We start from the raw sequence: 22,841 nt of genomic DNA, 5'->3' as shown, positions 1-22,841 counted from the left end.
CAGTGCTAAACAGGTTAAATCCTCTGTGCTCACTGTGTTTACAATAACTTGGTTTATTCTTAGTAATTCATTGTGATTGAAAATGTGAAAAAGCTATGTAAATTACTTTTCATTATATATAACAAAAATGGCAGACTTTGCTCTACCTACCTTTTTATCAATGGGATCCATCTGTTTCCAGTTGTTGGCTTTAAGCTGATGAAGTTCATCAAATTTCATACTAATATTTTCTATAGACAGTTGTAACATGTCCCAAAACCCTGCTAAATCCTGAGATGTTGGCCTGGGGTGAGCATTGGGATTCTGCAAAACAATCACAGCAAGGATTAGGTCAATTCCATTAGTAAATTGTGTAGTAGGAAAAACATTCCACCCACCAATCCCATCAAAGTTCATATGTATTTGACACTCTAAAAATCTTTTTACTCTTTATATAAACTTGAATGATTCTATGTTATATTACGCTTAGGCCCAAACAGTGCTTATTTTGACAATAGCAAATAGAAAAATTAGAAATTAGTCCATTTTTAACCTACCAAATTTTAAAATTTCATTACTAGAAGTAGTACAATACTATCGGATAAAGCTGATAAATGCCCAGGCAATTCCATACCTGTGGGCATCTGCAATGTTACCCCACTGCATAACTTCAGGAATAATTTAAACCACTTTAGGTCAATTGTGTATTACTTGTCATAAAATGGTTTCAGGTAGCCTTATTATCTGAAATCTTTATCTTTACAGTTATTTCAGACTCTTGGTGATTCTATAGGCCAGCTCCCTGGGTACAATGTCTGATATGCTAAAGCAAGGGTCTCCAAACTTTTTGAACAAAGGACCAGTTTACTGTCCTTGAGTCTTTAGGGGGGGACAGTGCCCCATCATTGGTTTTAGTGGAAGAAATAGTGACCCATTTTTGGCATTAGTTGAAGGAATGATGTCCCATCATTGGTACCTGTGGATGGCACGGTGCCCCAAGGGCTTGATAAAGGCAAGCAAAAGGCCACATCCAACTAGCAGGCTGCAGTTTGGAGACCACTGCCCTAGACCGAAACAAGCTAATAACCATTGCAGTGCGGGCACATACCCACTGCAAGGGATAAGGGAGTAAAAATTTCCATATCTTTGGTATTAGGGGAGGAAGAGTGCCCCAACGTTGGTATCAGTGGGAAGAATATTGCTCCATCATTGGTGTCAGTGGCCTCATCATCGGTGTCAGTGGAAAGACTGATGCCCCATCATTGGTGCCTGTGAGGGGAATGGTGCCCCATCATTGGTGTCAGTGTATGGCATGGTGACTCAAGGGCCAGATAAAGGCAAGCAAAAGACCACCATTTGGAGACCACTGCTCCAGAGAGCAGTTTTCCATTAAACTTTCTTGATTCATTTTTTAAGAGGTAGGTCACCAGGTCCTTCCTTAACCCTCCTCAATTGCTTGGCTTGGCACTGGCATGCAGAATGTGATGACACATGTGCATAGCTGATTTATACTCTTGATTGTACAATTTGGATAGAAACCAATTAACATACCAGCATGTCTTTGCAATGATTTGACACTGAGTACCCAGAGGAAAGCTTGCAAACACAGGGCAAGCATGTAAACTTCATGCAGATTGTGTCCTGGTCAAGATCTGAACGAAACACCCTATTGCTGCAAGCATAAGTGCTAATCGCTAAGTCACTTGATGTAACTAGACTTACAGATAAAGGAGTTTCTATATACTTTCCACTGTGAGTTTAGCTGTATGGCTTTTTTTGTTAAATACTCCACCCTTTTTTTGCACTGTAGCCTGCAAACCATTGCATCATGAGTGCAATGCACAGGTTCCTGCAGACTCTTCCTCCAGCCACATGTCTGTACTGAGGCATGGACTTTCATTTATAGGGCTGGGGGAAGTTATCAATGGACTACAAGTGCAGTGGTGTCGCCACACTTGTGTTTCATTGAAGTTTAGGCGTCCCTCTTCCGCATTGGCATTGTAGTCTTTCCATTCACAGATCTCTGAGAATGGATGGCGAGCCTGTGGGGAGAAGAACCCCCAAATTCAGTAAGGATAGGGGGGAAGTTTGAGAGTGGGAGCTGTGGACTGTGACCTAAATATGAGTGTAACATGAAACATGGTTAGAAAGGTGGACTTACAGTCTTTGTTACACTAGCCAAATTATATCTTAAAGTAGTTCTAAAGGCAGAAGGTTTTTTTTTATCTTAACGCATTCTATAAAAAACCTTTTGTGTGCAGCAGTGCCCCACCAGCCCCCCCCTAATACTTATCTGAGCCTCATCTCGATAAGGCTCATCAGCGATGTTGCACGAGAGCCTTGGCTGTCTGGGACTCTCCCTCCTCATTGACTGAGACAGTCAATCAAAACCAATGAGCCAATGAGGAGAGAGGGGGTGGGGCTGAGCCACAGCTCCGTGCCTGAATGGATACACGGAGCAGTGGCTTAGCTCAGGTGCCCCCATAGCAAGCTGTTTGCTGTGGGGGCACTCGGCAGGAAGGAGGAGCCAGGAGCGTCGGCGAGGGACCCGACAAGAAGAGGATCGGGGCTGCTCTGTGCAAAACCACTGCACAGAGCAGGTAAGTATAAAATGTTTGTTATTTATTTTTAAACAAAAAAAAAACAAGACTTTAATATCACTAATATCACTTTAAAGTCTTTTTAGTAAAAGATTACCGCTCCAAAAAGCTCCAGACCTTTTTGAAACACCCGTCCTATTAAAGACTCACAGGTGCTGGCTCTGCACAAACTTGGAAGAAGAAGAAAAGTCCTGGACGGCCGCACACCGCTAAAGGCATCTTTATTGATGTAATAAAATCCAATACAGTCACTTCATATTCAAAAGAAACAGGGAAAAGCAGCTAACGCGTTTCACACCATGCAGTGGTGCTTAATCATTGATTAAGCACCACTGCATGGTGTGAAACGCATTAGCTGCTTTTCCCTGTTTCTTTTGAATATGGAGTGACTGTATTGGATTTTATTACATCAATAAAGATGCCTTTAGTGGTGTGTGGCCGTCCAGGACTTTTCTTCTTCTAAAAAAGTCTTTTTATTTGGATAGAATGGGCAAGGGTAGAATGCTATGTGAACATTTCATTGCAGTCTTTGTCTCTCTATTTAGGAGAATTCTACTTGCCTTCTTGTCTATGTGAGAATAAGAAGTAAAATAAAATCTCCCCGCCTCCTGCATATTTCATAGGTGACGGACAAAACAGGACAGTAGAGGAAATTCCCCAACAGGAACACAGAAAGATTTTTGAGCAAAGTGATGAAGGTTTAGAATCCCTGTCAGAATTTTACTGCTGTTGTTCCTCCTGAGATTGCCTCTTATTTGTCAGACAAAGCAAGAAAAGAATATAAATCTCATCTATGAAGGCAAACGGTACTTTAAATCAATCTCCTCAATGGAAGACAGTCAGCATTTAAAACTTGACACAGGTTCCCACCCTTCCCCATTCTATCCAAAATATAGCTTTGCCTAAATTTTGGCTTTAAGCGCACTATTTGGGTGGTGGTGTTTGCACATTTCCTTGACAATCTTTTGTATATTAAAAAGATGCATCATGCAAAAAGGCATAAAATGCTGTTTTCAGTAAAATGTTTTTGATAGATTTTGATGTGCCTTTATTAGAAAAATGTACGCTCACACAAGAAACACAATCTGCAATTATTTTAAATTAAAGTTGTAAACTCCTCAAGGGCAGGGACTGTTATGATTGTACAATATATATAGAAAGCGCTGCTTAATTTGACATTGCTATATGAATGTCTGTAATAAATAAATAATAAATAAGTGCGTTCTGTGCATTCCATGGACATACAGAAGCTAGGGCATGTGTGCTAAGTAATAAGACACACCAGGAAAAACAGAAAGGGATGGTAGGTCTGCTTACAGCACTGACTTTATCAACATTGAGTTGTAGAACTCTATAGACAGCTGCAATGTTTTACAAAGTATACTAACTAACATGAGTCAAACTTATATCTACAAACGCCAGCTTCTTGAGAAGGAACTGCTATTGTCTCATGATTACTCAGCATTCAACCAGCCATTTAAGCTACCAGCGGATCTTCTAGTTAATCTTGGTCATAAATGAACATCTGAAACAAATCTGACACATGTGATTGATAGGAAAATGCTTTCATTGCCTTTTGGTTATCTCTAAGATAATGGAATCAAATACATTGGAGATTTGGTATCATGTTCTGAAATATCGGTTTTGATTAAAGTTTATCGTTTTTTGAATCCATGATGGCGCTTTTTAAACAAATGAATCTCTAAAATAAATTGTGGTTGATCCTTCTTTGCACACCATAGTCTGACATTGTGATTACTCATCTACTGACTAACAGTTTAATGGGCAAAAACGTTGCCCATCTGTCTAACCCACTCTCATGAGATGCCGCGTCAGTTTTCAGGGATATCTAGAGCAAAGCTAGAGTCACAGCTTACAGCCTATATCATTTTCCCATTATAAAATCACATATGACAGATGTGAAGTGAAGAAGAATAAATCCAGCAATTACCGGGATTTAGGTCATCAGAAGTGGTAATACCTAATAACTAGAAAGGCATGTTACATCAGTACATAAGTGAAATACAATTACTCGTGCTAGCACCGGTGTAAGCATGCCTGGGCAGTTGCACACATGGAAACACAAACAAGGTGCTGTATGCAATGCAAGTCATTGATGTTTGCCAGGGGATTGTAAAAAGGGGATTATAAACAGGAAAACTCTTTGTAATTGTACAGCATGCTGAACCAGACATGAAGATAAGGGTGTAGAAAATTCCCAAAGCATGAACTCAGCAAAGCTTGGCTCAGCTGCATATATCACTTTTTTTTTTTTTTAAAGAAACTCAATTCACATGGAAAGTGATCAGTTATCATGTTTTAAGGAGGGATCTGAGGTCTACATACCAGGTTTTCCTCACACAGCTCTCTAAACTGGTAGAATTTCTGTGACATCAAGAGCTGGGCACATCCGACCGCACTGTGAATCTTCTCTAAGACTGCAAAAGGAAACAAGACCAACTTAGTTTCACTTTCATAACATACATATATATATGTGATATATATATATATTTACAGTAGTGGGAATGATTTATTAAAGCTAAACTATAAGATAAAAATTGCTTAAAAAATTGTCTATAATCCTTAGTACACCATTAAAGGAGTTGTAAACACAGAAGTTTTTTTTTTATCTTAATGCATCCTATGCATTAAGATAAAAAAAAACTTGTGTGTGACAGCCACCCCAGCACCCCCCTAATTACTTACGTGAGCCCCATCTCTGTCCAGCGATGTCCACAAATGTCTACTAAGCTGTCCTGATTCGCTGAGACACAGCAGCGATGCCATTGGCTCCTGCAGCTGTCAAAGTTAGTCAGCCAATCAGGGGAGAGAGGGGGCGAGGCCGGGTTGGGGCTCTGTGTCCGAATGGACACACGGAACTGTGACTCGGCTCCAGTGCCCCCATAGGAAGCTGCTGACTGTGGGGGCACTCGACGGGGGGGGGAGGGGCTAGGAGCAGCAAAAGCTGAGAAGATGAGGATCAGGGCTGTTCTGTGCAAAACCAACTGCACAGAGAAGGTAAGTATGACATGTTTGTTATTTAAAAAAAAAAAAAAGAGACTTTACAATCACTTTAATTGTACTTTTTTTTTAACTGCAGGCCATAGATGGATCAGCTTTTTTTCTCAACTAATGGGCAACCTGTATCATTGTATTTTGATGGTGGGAAGGCTTCTCTGCTGTCAGAATACACTGATTGATGCTGCAGGTTATAGCCTGAAGCACTAATTGAGGAAAATTTTCCAGCAGGGCGGTTGTACAGAAGTCGATGGTAGACTGACTTCTGTACAAACACCATGCCCATACATGGATTGAAATTAGCCGGTTCCTGCAGAACTGAATTTCATTCCATCTATGAGCAGCTTAAAGCAGGTAGACACTAGAGGTTTTTTTCATTCAACCCAGCGGGCTGAACTGAAAAGAAAACTCAAGAGCTCAGGAGGAGCCGCCGTACTAACTATCCAATGTTAGTGCAGCGATCTTCCCTGCTGATTTTATGTGTTTTGACAGGGGGAAGCCCCTTCCCCCACTCCACCAGAACACATTGGTCAACGCTTTCAGCCATGTGCTTAGAGAGCTGATCAGATGCCGATTAGCAGACCTTAATCAGTCATGCCTCTTTGACAGAAACCAGCCACATGGCTGCCATACACATTGGCCGAATTCTGCTGAACCGTCGGATGCCGCCCGATATTTAGCCCATGTGTACAGCCCTTTAGTATCTGAGTTTGACTTGTTATCAGCCTCTTGCCTCCGCTTGCTGATTATAAAGGAAAGCAGGGCTCAGAGAAAGTGAGTTGAATGTCACTGACCATTATTCAACCCAGGATGCTGAGGATTTCTAGGTGAAGATTGAGCACTTCAAGAAAACGTTCCAGACTGAAGGTGAGTATTGCAGCAAAAGTTGCTTTTGTATTGTAATTTTTAAAGGGCTATTCATTTCCTTCACTTGAGTCCTGCTTTTAGGCTGGGTTCACACATACGTGATGTGGGAACCAGTGCGATTCCTGTGCGGGTTCCCACGTCCCATGTCTCTAGCAGGCAGTTCACACTGCCCTATGCGAACCGCTGCAGGTGTCAGTACAAAGTTAATGTCTCCCCCAGATTGGTCCACAGATCGCAGTGCAAACTGTTGATTGGTAAGGAATCCGATTGCATAGGTGTGAACACCCATGTGATACGATTCCAGTGCGGGACAAAAAAAGAGTCCTGCAGCACTTTCATGCAAATGCAATGCAAGTTCAACAATATATATATACAGCAATGCGGTGCGAATTACATGTGATGTCTGTGTTTGTACAAGTGTGAACCCAGGCTAAAGGACTATAGATTATTCTTAGAAAAATGAACGGTCACATACCTTACTGAATAGGGTGCTCACACTAACCATTCAGGAATGGGTGAGTAATAATCCTGTTGGGTATTCAAAGTGGATATAGCTTTACTAAGTACACTAAGCTAAGTAAGCATTCATTTTGCTAAATGAACAGTTTCTAGTCCTTTAAATAGATTGCCTAATCTTATTGCTGCCTATATACAGAAGTAAAGTGTAAACTCGTGGGACTTTTATTGCAAAGGAAACTTTTAGAGAAACATGTATTCCTTCAGATACATGTGTGAATGTGATCTTAGTCTTTCTGTGTGATAAATCAAATCCACTATTTCTGTGCAGCATGCAATTAAACATGTTTAGACCCTGCTTTCAGTTCAGTAGTGCTACACAGTGAACACATTTTACTATCCCTCTCTATCACTGCAAGCCTATCATTCTGTTCAGGTCAATTGCAAACAACAAGTGATTAAAGTCACATCACAAATTACTTTTGTATAAAAATGGCAAGAATGATCCAATGTACATTTGTAATACACTTTAGTTTCCCTTGAAATATTAGGGAAACACCTTTCCTTTATAATGTATTCTTAAGTACTTGTAATAATTTCTGATCATATTTATACAGTATATAATACAGGGAGCATACATTTGAAATAAATATATACACTAAAATATCTTGCTTTACCTTATTTTATTGAATGTATTATTTATTCCAGTTTTTATTTTTTTTATTTTTTTGATCACTATTACTTTTTATAAATTTTGTGACTTTACAGAAAAAATATACTCCTGTGATATTACCATGTGCCCCATATAACATTTTTTTGTCCTGTGATTGTCCACGAGAACTACCTATAAAGTACATAAAAAAACAGAATTCTTTTGTTTCTTATTCATCTTTTATTCTGTGTCTGGCGTCCTCTCGTTTTAGCTTCTGCTGTGTTGTGCAGCTCTGGTGCTTGGTTCCTCCTGTTGCTCAGTAAAGCTGAAGTCCCAGCACTGCCATGGAAGGCACAGACCATCTGGGGCCAAGAGTTTCCTTAGATGCCTCAGTGGAATGTAATTTAGTAAATGCATTTCACTGAAGCATCTAGGGAAAAAAAAAAAAGTCTGTGCCTGTCATGGATGTGGCTGGACTTTACCTAGTAGCAAGAGAGCCAAGCTGTCCATGCCAAGGTGGGAGGTAAGGAAACCAAAGACCAGAGGGTGCCCACTGATAAAGAAGTGTTCATTGTATTCTATTGTATATATTGTATTATTTGGTATTATAAGAGATAGGGGCATATTAAATGTTACAACATTTTTATTATACTATTTTTACTTAAGGGAACTTTTTTTTTTAACTATTACTGTATAACCTGTAATAGCAAGTGACTGCAAATATACATACTGGGATGTGGAAACAATTATAGCTACAGCAATAAAATAGATTTGCAGGGTATCTACGTATGCACATTGTTTTCTAATACACTGTATTACCAAAAGTAATGGGACACCTGCCTTTACCCGCACATGAGCTTTAATGGCATCCCAGTCCTAGTCTGTTGGATTCAATATTGAGTTGGCCCACCCTCTGCAGCTATACCAGCTTCAACTTTTCTGGGTAGGCTGTCCACAAGGTTTAGGAGTGTGTCTATGGGAATGTTTGACCATTCTTCCAGAAGCACATTTGTGAGGTCAGGCACTGGTGTGGACTAGAAGACCTGGCTCTCAGTCTCCGCTCTAATTCACCCCAAAGGTTTCAATCGGGTTGAGGTCAGGACTCTGTGCAGGCCAGTCAAGTTCCTCCACCCCAAACTCACTCATCCATGTCTTTATGGACCTTGCTTTGTGCACTGGTGTGCAGCCATGTTGGAACAGGAAGGGGCCATCCCCAAACTGTTCCCACAAAGTTAGGAGCATGAAATTGTCCAAAATGTCTTGGTATGGTTACGCCTTAAGAGTTCCCTTCACTGGAAATAAGGAGCCAAGCCCAAACCCTGAGAAACAACCCCACATCATAATCCCCCCTCCACCAAATGATTTGGACCAGTGTACAAAGTAAGGTCCTTAAAGACATGAATGAGTGAGTTTGGGGTGGAGGAACTTGACTGGCCTGCACAGAGTCCTGACCTCAACCCGATAGAACACCTTTAAGATGAATTAGAGTAGAGACTGCGAGCCAGGCCTTCTTGTCCACATCAGTGCCTGACCTCACAAATGCACTTCTGGAAGAATGGTCAAACATTCCCATAGACACACGCCTAAACTTTTTAATTTTTTTTATTTTAACCTTGTGGACAGCCTTCACAAAAGAGTTGAAGCTGATATAGCTGCAAAGGGGGGGGGGGCAACTCAATATTGAACCCTACGGATTGAGACTGGGATGCCATTAAAGTTCATGGTTGTGTAAAGGCACAATACTTTTGGTTATATAGTGTATGTTGTTTTCCCAGGAAAATATTGCTTAAGACAATTATGAAAGGGAGCGGAGGAGATCCAATCTCTCCCCTATGCTAGGATGCTTGTGGTATAGCCTACATTCTGCTAACTTACATAACAGCAAAATAATCTTAAAATTGTTTTTTTTTCATATACTGTACAAACATATATAGATTGTGTGATTCAGTTAGTATGGCCTGAATAAATCTTTACACTCAAGTACAGCAATATTAGAAATATAAATATCAATCTAGTCATTAATTGAAACTATACTGTTTACATTGTAATCAAACTGCCAAAATATTAAAGGGTTTTAACTATATGTTTGATCATCATAGATTGTTTCCATAGCAATAAATCAATTAAAAAAAAAATCTGATTCTGATTTTTGAGGCAGTGGAATGGTGTATCTGGCAATGAAACAATGGCATTTATTATCTAATTATTCCAACAATCAGATCTACAGTATGAGTCAATCTGAATTTAAACCTCCTCTGTAAATTAATTGATTTATTCATTTAGTAACATACATTTGTGAAGAAAAAGCTGAATGGGCTAGATAAACTTTCATAACTTGATGACTTCTTTTCACAGCAATTAGTCAACATGGCAAAATAATTGATTCCCAACTTTTCTGGAGCTGCACAAGGGAACAGCAATAAAAGGTCTGGTATCTGGTCAGACATTGTCAGTAAATCTGCCTGCCTGTGCTGTTACTAAGTAGCTAATAATGTCAAGAATGTCTTTGTCTTTCTGTTTGAGTTGACTGCTGTGCTTTCATGATAGACACAAGGTCCCAGCCAAAGGCTTTTGCTAAAGGAAGCTCAGTGGCCAATTTTGTGACAACTCAACTGATCTTTGCAATTTTCAGAAGTTATCATTGTGAATGATTGTAGACCGTATGGCACAGAAAAGGAGGGGACACTATTGACTACCGCTCACTCGTGAATTACGTGTCCATATTATAGATACTCTAAAATTTATGGCATCAGATAGTGGCAGGCCTTGGGTTTGTAGGCAAACAAAGCAGTGTCTCTAAATAGAAACACTGCTATTGGCAATAAATCTGCTGGCACAGGGCATCTATTCCACTCTCAGGAATTCCTCACCAACAGATAATGCAAAATGTTTGTCCCTACAGATGAAAATATTGGAAATCCCTCTCTCTTGGCAAAACACAGCCTTAGATGACTTTTGCCCTCCATGACCCGTTCTTCTAAAAAAAATCCATTCACCACTGCAATATGTATGGCCGCATCCACAACAGGAAATGCGGGCTGTGTAAAAAACACTTTGGAATGTCAGACCTGTCATTTGTCTTGTCGTGAAAAAAATTCTCATTTGACCAATTTAACCCCTTTTTAGGTTTAAGCAGACCCATCCAACATTTCCTCAATCCAGTGAACTATTCTATTGGTATATGGTAATCTGGGTATATTTTCAATCTGTAAAGGCCCGTACACACGATCGGACTTTTTGACAACAAACATGCAAATTAGCTGTTTTGGAGCAACATCCGACCGTGTGTACGCTCCATCGGACAAACTTTTTCTGTTTCCATCGGACTTTTGTTGGCTGTGTGAATGGACAAACTTTCCGGCAACAAAAGTCCGATGGAGCAAAGTCTGATCGTGTGTACACAAAAGCATCGGACTTTTGTACAAACTACAGTACGCGGCCGCGAGAATGTTTCCAGCGCGAACCCATCACGCTGGTTCTCGGTGACAGGGTACTGTACATCTCGCGCTGGCTGCAATAGGAAAAACACATTTTCCTATTTCGGCCAGCGCGAGAGGGAATTCCCCTCTAGGGGCATACCAGGCACTTAGGTCTGGTATGCATTTTAAGGGGAACCCCCTATGCCGAAAAAACGGCGTGGGGGTACCCCCCAAATCCATACCAGACCCTTATCCGAGCACGCAGCCCGGCCGGCCAGGAAAGGGGGTGGGGACAAGCGAGCGCCCCCCATCCTGAGAAATATAAGGCCGCATCCCCTCAACATGGGGGTTGGGTGCTTTGGGGGAGGGGGGTGCCTTGCGCCCCCCCCACCCCAAAGCACCTTGTCCCCATGTTGATGAGGACAAGGGCCTCTTCCCGACAACCCTGGCTGTTGGTTGTCAGGGTCTGCGGGCAGGGGGCTTATCGGAATCCGGGAGCCCCCTTTAATAAGGGGGCCCCCAGATCCCGGCCCCCCACCCTATGTGAATGAGTACGGGGTATGACCACACGCCCTTATGACCTCACAGTCCCAGCATGCCCCCAGGACTGTGATGTCATAGGGGGGTGGTGTCACAGCAGAGCGCACAGACAGCATTACAGCCGGAGAGAGCGTCGTGTCAACATCTCTGGAAGAGAAGAGGGAAGAAGACGATCCAGATGTCCAGGCTCCTCCGCTAGCAAAAGAGCAGAAGATAGCGGAGGAGCCCGGCAGAAGGAAGAAGGCACCGGAGAAGAACCAGAGAGCGCGGAGACGACACCGGAGAGAGGGAGAAGACGCCGGAGAGACCCCCAAAGTCGGAAGAAGACCCCCGAAGTCGGAAGAAGACCCCGGAGCTGCCTAATAAATTAATTTTAAAACCTGTGTAGTGTGTTTTCTTTATTGACACTTTTTTCCCTAGGTGAATGGGTAAGGGTACACTGTACCCCGTACTCATTCACATAGGGTGGGGGGCCGGGATCTGGGGGCCCCCTTATTAAAGGGGGCTCCCGGATTCCGATAAGCCCCCCACCCGCAGACCCCGACAACCAATGGCAAGGGTTGTCGGGAAGAGGCCCTTGTCCTCATCAACATGGGGACAAGGTGCTTTGGGGTGGGGGACCGCAGGGTACCCCCCTCCCCCAAAGCACCCACCCCCCATGTTGAGGGCATGCGGCCTGGTACGGCTCAGGAGGGGGGTGCTCGCTCGTCCCCACCCCCTTTCCTGACCGGCCAGCTGCGTGCTCAGATAAGGGTCTGGTATGGATTTGGGGAGGACCCCCACGCTGTTTTTTTTCGGCGTAGGGGGTGCCCCTTAAAATCCATACCAGACCTAAGGGCCTGGTATGCCCCTGGAAGGGAATCCATGCCGGTTTTTTATTTAAAATTTGGCGTGGAGTTCCCCGTCAAGATTCATACCAAACACAGTGCCTGGCATTGGCGGGGATCCAACTCAGATCCCCGCACCAGTGTCAACCTGGCTCGCAAGGTGTCAATCTCACCAATAAAAGTGGCAAGATTGACACAATATCAGACAACAATACAGAAGTTGACCAAAGGGTGGTGGTAAAGAGCTGAAAAACCACGTGATTTGGTGAAAGTTGGCTGGAAAAATCCCATCATCTGTATGCAAGACAAACTTCTGGCCAACGCCCTTTGTACAAAAATCCAAGGGAAAGTTTGTACAAAGTCCTATCGTGTGTATGGGGCTTTACAAACACAGCATTCATCAGAACATGACATAAGAAATGTGAGCTGATTGAATTACAGGGAACGTGTAATAGTTTCATTTCTACTTAATTACACAAATGAAATTAATTAAAACTACTTAAGCATATTATATTTCCTTTTGCATTTTTTTTTTGTGGAGAATGCGGGCATAAATACTGCATTTAAATAGTTTATATTAAAAGAGGAGCTCCACCTTAAAAAAAATTATTAAAAGCCAGCAGCTACAAATACTGCAGCTGCTGACTTTTAATAAATGGACACTTACCTGTCCCAGGGTCCAGCGATGTCGGCAGTCGAAGCTGATCAATTGCTCGGCTCTCGGCTGCCCCCGCCGCCATCATCGGTCAGGGAATCGGGAAGTGAAGCGCTGCGGCTTCACTGCCCGGTACCCTACTGCGCATGCGCGAGTCGCGCTGTGCCCCTGCACTGGTCCCTGTTGTGTTCTGGGAACTGTGTTTCCCAGAACACAACGGGGGGGGGCAGGCATTTGCGGATATTCTGCGGCTGTCTAAGCCCGGAAGTGGCTGCAGATACCTGTATTAGACAGGTATCTGCACCCCCTCCCCCCTGAAAGGTGCCAAATGTGGCACCAGAGGGGGGGAGGAATCCGATGAGTAGAAGTTCCACTTTAGGGTGGAACTCTGCTTTAAAGTATATTATATTATAGATTCATTTTTTTCCTGGGGGGGGTTCAGGTCTTTTAAACTTAAAGGCATCAATTACACTTTAATGTTGGGGGAGGTACGGTAAAAACATGTGACAGCAGAGTGGGGCCATGAGGCTTTGCAGTGCAGCACAGCAAAAATGATCCTCATTCAAATGAATAGAACGCAATGCATGCAGTTGTGGTGCGGTAGTGTACTCATTAGTACAGCGAGCTCCTCTTAAGCTCCCTAGTTTTTTTTTGTTCAGCCCACTGGGTTGAACTAAAAAAAACTTACTGTGTGAACCAGGCTTTAGATCTCATTCATATTCTAAATGGCCATGGAATGGCAAATATACCATGAATACCTACAGCCAGGATCCCAGATGTTCCAATTTTTGTCAGCTGCTCAGCCTGTTCACCTGAGTGATGGGCTGAAAAGAGCCACTGCTGTTATCATGTATCTGCACATCCAGTGGTCCCCATCTTTAAGCTACGGGGGACAAAGCAAAACACATTGGGGTGTGGCCTGGCGGGAACCCTGGCTGGGGTAGTCTCTCTCATCAATACTACATTACCATCGGACTCTGTGGTTGTGCAGCACCAGGGATTTTTTTTCTCTCTTCCCTTCAGTGACTACAGGAGCTGGGATGAACTCAATCCCTTGCCGGCACTCCTGCAGCACATTCGGTATCATCTACATTACTCCCCACATCGATTGAGCCTGAGCGACACACTAACAAACCGTGAGTCACAGTGGTTACCTGCTGTTAGGGACAAATTTCTGACCCTGGATGCAGAGAGATTTTATCCAAGGGCAAAAATGTATCCCTACCTGCAGGTAACCACTGGATGTGCGGATACAGGTGGATACATGTTTACAGCAGCAGACAGCCTTGGCTCTTTTCAGCCCATCACTCACATATTATGGTAGGCAGTAAATTAAGTGGTTTATTTAAACCTTAAAAAACTGTGTCCTAAGAAATTTTATGAAATGTTTTAAGAGATGAAAAAAAAATTATATTGTGCACTGCCTACCACAGGATGGTGCCCTTTGCACCTGGTCAATATGGTTGGCTTTTATTCAGTCTTAAACTGTAGTAAACCTAGCTTTTGAACTTGTACCTACAAATAAACCTATAATAATGCTTAACTGTAGGTAGAGTGAATTTCACCTAAACTTGTGGTGTTTAGGAGATATCCACATGGAAAGAAGCCGGTGATGTCACCAGTGCATGCGCTCTGAAGGGATGGCATACCGCTTGGTTGTACTTCTCCTGGGGAGGAGTGCAGTTCGTTTTGCACTCTTGTGACCCATTTTTACCCGACAGCCAGCTATAGCCCGCTGTCAGCTGACATCGCTCAGCAGGTCCAGGCTGTGGAAAGATCCTAAATTTAAAGTCAGGATTCACCCAGATGCCTGGACCAGCAGCTCACTCAGCCTCTCAGTGAGCCATGGAGACCCTGAGACAGCCGCTCATGCCCCCTCCACAGCCTGGCATTCCAGTGAGCTTGAAGGAGGGGGGGGGCAGAGCCAGGGACTGACATTCACCAATCTTTGCTCACTGAAGGCCGAGAACTGAGTGATCAGCGGTCTTTGCTTTGTTGTTGTTCTTAGAAGCAGCTGGGGACAGATGCAACATGGGATCGATGCTCCATCCATGTAGGTAAGTATAATTAAAAAAAAACATCTATTTTAAAGGAAAAAAATCCCCCTCTCCCTCCTAAGAACCCTCCCCCCAAGCAAAGACTCCCACTGTAAAATATCTCTAAACCGACCCCCCAAAGCAAAAATATCTTCCTCAGTCAACACCCTCTCCCCAGAAAAGATTGCTAATTATGAAGAAAATCTCCCTTCATTCAATCAAATTCCCTCCCAGAAGCATATCCCTGTCATTAACCACCCCCTGTAAACTTCTCTACAAGAAACTCCAAAACTTCTCCAAAAGCAAACACACCTACCTTTCCTTAACCCCCCACCAAAAGAAACTCCCCCAGCCTGGAATTCTCACTTCCTCCTTCCCAAAACAGAAAATGTATGCATCCCCACTTACCAGACCTCAGATTCAGCACGGCACAGAAGTAGGAAAACTTTTCCAGTCTCCCTTCGGTTGTGTCATATGATACCTCGAGGAGGAGTCTAGGAGTTCCCTCAACCGTGCACTGTCAATTGCCGGCATCTGAGACCTCGCAGTAATTTCATGCTTTTCAGGGGAACCCCATATTAAACTGAGGGGATGGGGCACAATAGAAGGGGGGCTGGCCCCTGACCCCATCTTATCTATGCCCCTGAGTATAACTAAAGGCAAAACTTTTTTTTTTGGTTTTGGATAGAGTGAGGGTATATTAGAACACCTGTCAGTATGTATTGCTGTCTGTGCCCCCGTTAAGAAGATTCACCCTCTCTATTTGTCTCGTGTACCATTATCATTGAAAGTGAAAGTAAAAGAAAATCACACATTTTGGGTTGTCCCCAGAAAAGTAATAGAGGGGAAATCTTTCAAAGGGGACACTAGTTCTGGTGACCTGGAGGTCCCCAAGGATTTCCCCTAATTTGTAGGGATTTCCTCTCACTTCCTGTTTGGTTATGGGAGAGGAAGTGAAAGGAAATCTCCCCAATGGGACACAGATGGCGAAAGAGAATCTGACAAGGGTTATAACCCTCCCTTGCTCTATCCAAAAATGAAAAATAAAAGTTTTGCCTATAGTTCTACTTTAATTGTACATTAAAGCTGGCCAAAGGTGATTTGTTTAAGTAGGCAGAAACCCCCCCCAAAAAAACAGATTCCTCCATCCACACAAGCAAAGTAGATGGAGGAATCCAAACCCCCCCTCAGCTGCCACTGATAAACAAAAGTTTACCAACATTCCTGTTCAACTGAAGTTGATCTGAAGATCGACTTCTGTCAAACAGGGATGACCACACATGGATCAAACTTCAGCAAGTCATGCTGACCCACTTGAATTTTGATCCGTCTATGGCCAGCAATATTCTTGGTATGTCATGGTTGCTGGAACAAAGTAACTTCTGTGCGCATGCACAAGAATTTATCCCATCACTGGCAAATAAAAAGAGATGGCTAGAGGCTTAAGACCTAAAAGAAAACCGGGAGAACATTGTAGCAGCAGGGACAGACAATGAGGGAGAGCATAAATGTTGCATCCTGGAAGAGGGCACTTTGGCAGGCACTTTGGCACTTTAGCGCTGTTTTAGTGGCGCTTCAGTGTGAAAGTAGCCTACAGGCTATGTGTATGGATGGGGCACCTGTGCCCTCCACCTGCAGCTAAACACTGGAATCCCATGCACCGAGAGCCTGACAGACATTGTAGCTCGACAAGGCACCAAGCGGTCAAACTTCTAGGGCAGTATGTGCCCAGGGATGAATGCCTGGAACATAAGAATTCTGCGTTCCAGGTGTTTGTACCTGGACTCATACTGCCCTAAGCGTTTGTACTACTCAGTGCCCCATCCAGCTGCAGCAGCTGTCAGAATCTGATATGAGTTTTACAGGCTACGGGCAATGGGATTGAATGTGGCACTTTCAGGACAGGACAAATAGTATACATCTCCCTAATGGGGGCACAGACAGCAATAGACAGGTGTTCTAATCCCTCTCCACTCTATCCACAACTAAAAAAAAAAAGAAAAATCTGGCTTAAGACCCCTTTCACACTGGGGTGCTTTTCAGGCGTTTTAGCGCTACAAATAGGGCCTGTAACTATGGGCGTCCGCAGAACATTTTTCGGGGGGGGGGGGCATCATTTTAAGGTCATCAATGCTCCGCCCCTTTTCGATTATGTCATGAAGGGGAGGGGCTTAGTCATTATCACATAAAGAGTGATATCTCCTAGATTGTAAGCTCTAACGAGCTCTAATAATAACCCTCCCCCTTCCACTGCAACATTTGGCACAATTTGTTTCTGCAATAATAATCCCCAGTATTGGTGTCAGTTTCTGCAATAATAATCCCCAATATTGGTGTCAGTTTCTGCAATAATAATTCCCAGCATTGGTGCAGTAGCTGCAATATTAGCCCCAGCATAGATGGTGAGTGGTGATATGCTAATCTAAAACCATACAGCATGAAGGAGCTAATTAACTGACATTGGCCACTAATTCAGCTCAAGGGTTTAATGAACACTGCTATTGATCACTAATGCAGTAGCGGCCAGTGGCAGTGTTAATTACCCCTTTGTATTGCAGGAGGAATAGGTTAACACTGACACTGGCCACTAATGCAGCACAAAGGGGTTAATTAACTGCTACTGGCCACTAATGCATTAGAGATCAATGGCATTGTTCATAAACGCCTTGTGCTGAATTAGTGGCGAGTGTCAGTACAGTAACCCCTTCATGCTGCATATTACTGGCTAATGGCTTAATTAACCGGCAATCACAAAACCCAACACAGCTCCCAAGGCATTAACCAGTCCAGTGCACTGGAAAAGCGTCAGTGCAACATTACACTGTTAAGCAACATATATTCCCCTCGTCTGCCATTGCTCACTTACCTAATTCCAGCAACATGCACGCTCCCTCGCGGTGCCTCTCTCTCTCTTCCTGTCCCGGCCTCTGAATGACATCATGTCAGACGCGGGGACTAGAAATGATCTGTGGGGTGGAGTTCACTCCTCCTGACAGAGAAGTGTAACTGATGTCTTCTCAGCTGAGTGTTGGAGCGCAGGGAGCGTTCCAGCACTCGGCACCCCGCTGCAGCTCTGCAAGGACACTTTAGATCTGACTTGGGTAGTGATCTGTGACTGTGTACTGATGTGCATGTTCATCTGCCATCGAGCACAGTTTAGCTGGCACTGCCCACACTGTCACCTTGCCGATTCCAGGGGGGGGGCACTTGACCCCCCTTGCCCCCTGCTGTGGACACCCATGCCTGTAACATGCCTGAAAAGCGCCTCTCATGCCTTCCCAGAGTGAAAGCCCGAGGGCTTTTACACTGGAGTGGTGTGCTTGCAGGACAGGAAAAAAAGTCCTGCAATCAGCATCTTTGGGGCGGTGGGGGAGCGGTATATACACAGCTCCTAAACTGCCCCTGCCATTGAAATCAATGGGCAGCACTGCGGAAGTGCCTGCAAATTGCTTTGGCAGCGGCGCTTTTCGGGCCCTTTTAACCCTTTCCTCGGCCGCTAGCGTGGGTGAAAAGCACCCCCCGCCCCAATGTGAAATTAGCCTTAGTTATACTTTAAGTAAAAAGAAAAAAAAAATGCTAGCAGGCAGGGAAAGAGCTTTTTTTGGCATACAGTGCTGACAAGTCTATTCTGCCCTAAAAACTTACCTGCCAAAAAAATATAAATAAACCCAAAAAATTGTTTGTTTTTATATGTTTATCTGTAAAATAAAGACTTTATAAAAATTAATAAAAGCAATGTAATATACATACTGTATATATTTATAAACCGAAAAAAACCCCCAAAAAACAGCAAAATATAAAGACTGACAAAAAGCATAAGCCTGGTTCACACCTATACATTTTTTTAGTGCATTTTCAGTTGCAGAAACACACTACAGTCCATTTAACATGTTTAATGTGGTTTCCTATGGATGTAGTTCACATCTGTGCATTTTATGGAAAGGGTCAGGGACTTTTTTCTGGTTTTTGGTTCCATAGACTTCAATGGATGAAAAGCATGTATTGAAAAACGCAAAAATGCACCTGCAAACCGCAACCTGTATATGTGTGAATTAGGCCTTATATATTAAGCAAATGTACAATGTTTGATTTGCTCTAACAGCATGTAAAAATATATATATATATCTATAGATAGATAGATATATATATCTATCTATCTATAGATATATAGATATCTGTAAAATGTGATTTTATAAAAATGTATAAAAACTAAAATATATAATATTTAAAAAAAAATACAAAAATAAAATAAAATAAAGATTAACCAAAAAAAAAGTTTGATCTGCTCTAACAGCATATTATTTAAATACAAATTTCTGTATTAAGTGATTTTATCATAGCACATGGCAGGTTTGGCATAAAAGAAACATAGTCCAAAATTCAACATGTAGATTCTATGCACAGAAAAAAAACAACTAGGCCTATTCAGCCAGCCATGTGTTCTTCTACAGATTTTTGCACTGCACTGAACTACTAAATAATCAATATAACTCTAGAAATCTATTTCCTGTGCATTGAGGGAGAACAGATATTTGTGTAAGTCCCTTCACATGTACTTTGTGTTTCCAACTAGGGCTGCAACAATTTCATCTATCAAGCCGTTTAGTTGCCGGTGAGATAATGGCACACAGATCCCTGCAGTGTTGCAGGCTGTTGTCAAGTTGTAATGAGCTAGGTCCATGAAGCAGCTGTTTCACACAAGGGTTGCTTTGTCCCACAAAGGCCTGGATCATTTTACTGGGAGTGGTCAGACCTCATGTTAGCGGCAGCAGCAGCTCAAGCAAAATACTTTCAATACAATTCCCATTTTCTGTCCTGGAGTCTCTCTAGTAAAATAAACTCTGAGATGATGTTTGACAGCCAGACTGATAACAATCTGGGACTGTTATACTAAGTAGGCTTGAAGGATGCTTCTAGCAAGATTACAAACACTAAGGACTTTTTGTTACTTAGTAGCTATTACTGGTCTGAAAAAAAATCTGAAAAACTAAAATAGCTTAATATAACTTAATAGCCTAATGTACCTGAATTGTAAAGTGACACTAAACTTTGGTTTTAAAAAAAAAGAAAATGCAAGTATGCAGTCTTAAAGTGATTGTAAAGCTTCTGTTTTTATTTTTCAAAAATAACAAACTTGTTATACTTACCTGCTCTGTGCAATGATTTTGCACAGAGCAGCCCCGATCCTCTTCTTTTGGGTCCCTTTCCGGCGGTTCTGGCTCCTTCTCCCTGCTGACTGCCCCCAGTAGGCAGCCTCTTGCCATGGGGGCACTCGAGCAGGCTCACTCCCGAGCCACACTCTTGTGAATGGACATTGTCCATTCACACACAGAGCATGGCTTGGCCCCACCCCCGCTCTCTCCTCATTGACTCACTGGCTGTGATTGACAGTAGCAGGAGCCAATGGCTCCCGCTGCTGTGTAAAACAGTGTGGAAAGAGAGACCCAGAGAGGCGCTACTCTCATGCACATCACTGGATCGAGATTAGGCTCAGGTAAGTATAAAGGGGGGCTGGGGGAGCTAAAGTGGTTCTAAAGGCAGAAGGTTTTTTACTTTATTCCATTATACATTAAGGTGTAAAAAACCTTTCGCCTTATAATAGATTACAGGGCCACTACGTAGAACATGTGTATGGATTATATCCATGCAATAGGAATATCTTTTAGTGTCACTTTGAAAGACCACTTAGGCTCCTTTCACATGGACGCTATCTAGTCTATTCAGTAGGAAATCCATGAACAGATACCCTGCTTTATCAGAATGGGACAGATGTCACTTTTGTGACATCTGTGCCTGTTTATTTTTTTGCTGTATTTTGAAACCTGACTCATGTTGCATTTTTGGGTTGCGAGATGAAAATGGAGCCGTGCTCCATAGACACAGGGGCGGATCCGGGGGGGGGGGGGGGACGGAGCAAATGCCCCCTCCGAGAATGCGGGTGAGTGAGGGGCGGGCAGGCATCGCCGCGGGTGAGAGCACCGGCTGCTCAGTTGGTGAGCAGTTGTGTGGCTCGGTGACAGTGTGTGACCGCCCTGCATTCCTGCAGTTCCGCCCTCACTGTGCATGTGCAGGAAGCCGCGGCAGCAGAGAGATTACATCATCTCTCTGCTGCTTGACTGGTAATCTGCTGCCTGACTCTGGGACACAGCAAGAGACAATTATAGCAGGCAAGTGACAATCCGCAATGTGTGGCATGGGACGTGGCAAGTGACAATCCGCAATGTGCGGCAAGTGACAATCTGCAATGTGTAGCATAGGACGTGGCAAGTGACAATCTGCATCTGGTGACAGGTGACGTGGCAAGTGACAATCTGCATCTGATGACAGGTGACGTGGCAAGTGACAATCTGCATCTGATGACAGGCGACGTGGCAAGTGACAATCCACAACGTGTGGCAGGTGACAGTGGCAAGTGACACGCTCAGTGCTCCCATTGATTCTGCATTATGGTGAGTTGAACCATTTCATTTTTTATGACAATGTAATAATAGTAATAATGCGCTTCAATCATCCTGACACCATAACAACCATGGTGACGTGATGGTTGAAGCACTAACTCCAGCCATTTCCCAATAAATTTATCCCAAAAAAGAACGTATTTTCTGGCAGTGCCCCTCCCGAGACTAGGCTCTGGATCCGCCCCTGCTTAGACACACACAGCTGGGCTTAGCCCCGCCTCCCATGTCCTTCTCATTGCATTTGATTGACAGCAGCAAGAGCCGATGGCTCCTGCTACTGTTCGAGGACCTGTGTGAAGAGCAAGAGAGGGGAAGTATAGCCGTGCACAGTGCTCTCTTCTCCCCTCTCTTCCCCATTCAAAAGGGAAGGGGGATGACAGGGAAATATAAAATATTTTTTTTTAAAAATGTTTTTTTAACCTAATGCAAGGAATGCATTAAGGTAAAAAATGTTTTAGCTTTAGTATCACTTCAAAGGGTTAAAAGAGAAGTATGGCTTTCTTTTTTATTTTTGATTCATACTTACCTAGGGGGATGGAGCATCAGACTGATGGTGCAGCTGTCCCCCGCCATCTCTGCACTGAGAACCGAGCCACCGAACCTCACCGATGGCTCGGTTCTCTCACCTCCCCAAGCAGAGAGCTGCTGATTGTCAGTCAGTGTCTCTCCTCTCTGCTTCTCCACGGTCACTGGAGCGCTGAGCTGTGGAGGGGCGTGAAGAGGCCGTTTCAGCGGCTCACTGAGATGCTGAGACTGCCATCAATCAAGACAGCTGGTGGATCCAGACTTGGGAAGTCGGGATGAAGTGCTGCCTCGACTGATGGCAATGATTTCAGCAGAGAGCGGACTTCAGGTGAAAATGGGTCACAGGAGTGCAAAACTAATTGCACTCCTGTAACCCAGAAGAGAAGCCCAGCCAAACGAGCCCAGGCTGGACTTCTCCTTTAAGGTAGTTTATTTATTCTGAAGGGGATGACAGCATAACCTAATGCCCTCAAAATTGGGCAAGCAACATTTTTTTATGCAGCATACTACCAGGCACACCACGTTCATTGTGGTGGGCTGCAGTACATTGTCCATTGGCCGGTACTGTGCAATGTGTTGTGTTGCTGTTCAAAATTAATAGCACAGTCATTGCAGTAATGTGGTAAAACATGCATTTTACTGTATGTTTCCATAATGGGACTATCTAAATGGGCCCTACATTATTTGGCATTTAAAGCCCTTTTAAATTCACATACTCAGAAGTACTTACTTGCTGACCGGGCCTTTTTCTGACATTTGTTGTTTACAAGTAAAAATCTGTATTTTTTGTTAGAAAATTACTTAGAACA

General features: G+C 43.4%; 1 protein-coding gene across 7 annotated transcripts in view; it reads right to left on the bottom strand.

Moving 5' to 3' along the window:
• DLGAP1 (DLG associated protein 1) overlaps positions 1-22,841 on the bottom strand; it is an 834,809-nt gene that overhangs the window by 34,956 nt on the left and 777,012 nt on the right. For all 7 annotated transcript variants that reach the window (XM_073631412.1, XM_073631415.1, XM_073631414.1 and 4 more), the window contains 2 exons: positions 4,926-5,017; positions 151-303 (listed from right to left, as the gene is read on the bottom strand). In XM_073631412.1, coding sequence (XP_073487513.1) covers positions 151-303; positions 4,926-5,017 — 245 coding nt within the window. The remainder of the gene's footprint in view (positions 1-150; positions 304-4,925; positions 5,018-22,841) is intronic.

The sequence above is a fragment of the Aquarana catesbeiana genome, linkage group LG05, assembly GCF_042186555.1.
Source record: "Aquarana catesbeiana isolate 2022-GZ linkage group LG05, ASM4218655v1, whole genome shotgun sequence".
NCBI classification, from domain to species: Eukaryota; Metazoa; Chordata; class Amphibia; order Anura; family Ranidae; genus Aquarana; species Aquarana catesbeiana.
Note: the sequence above shows the minus strand (reverse complement) of the source record. Positions and strands in the feature narration are given on the sequence as shown.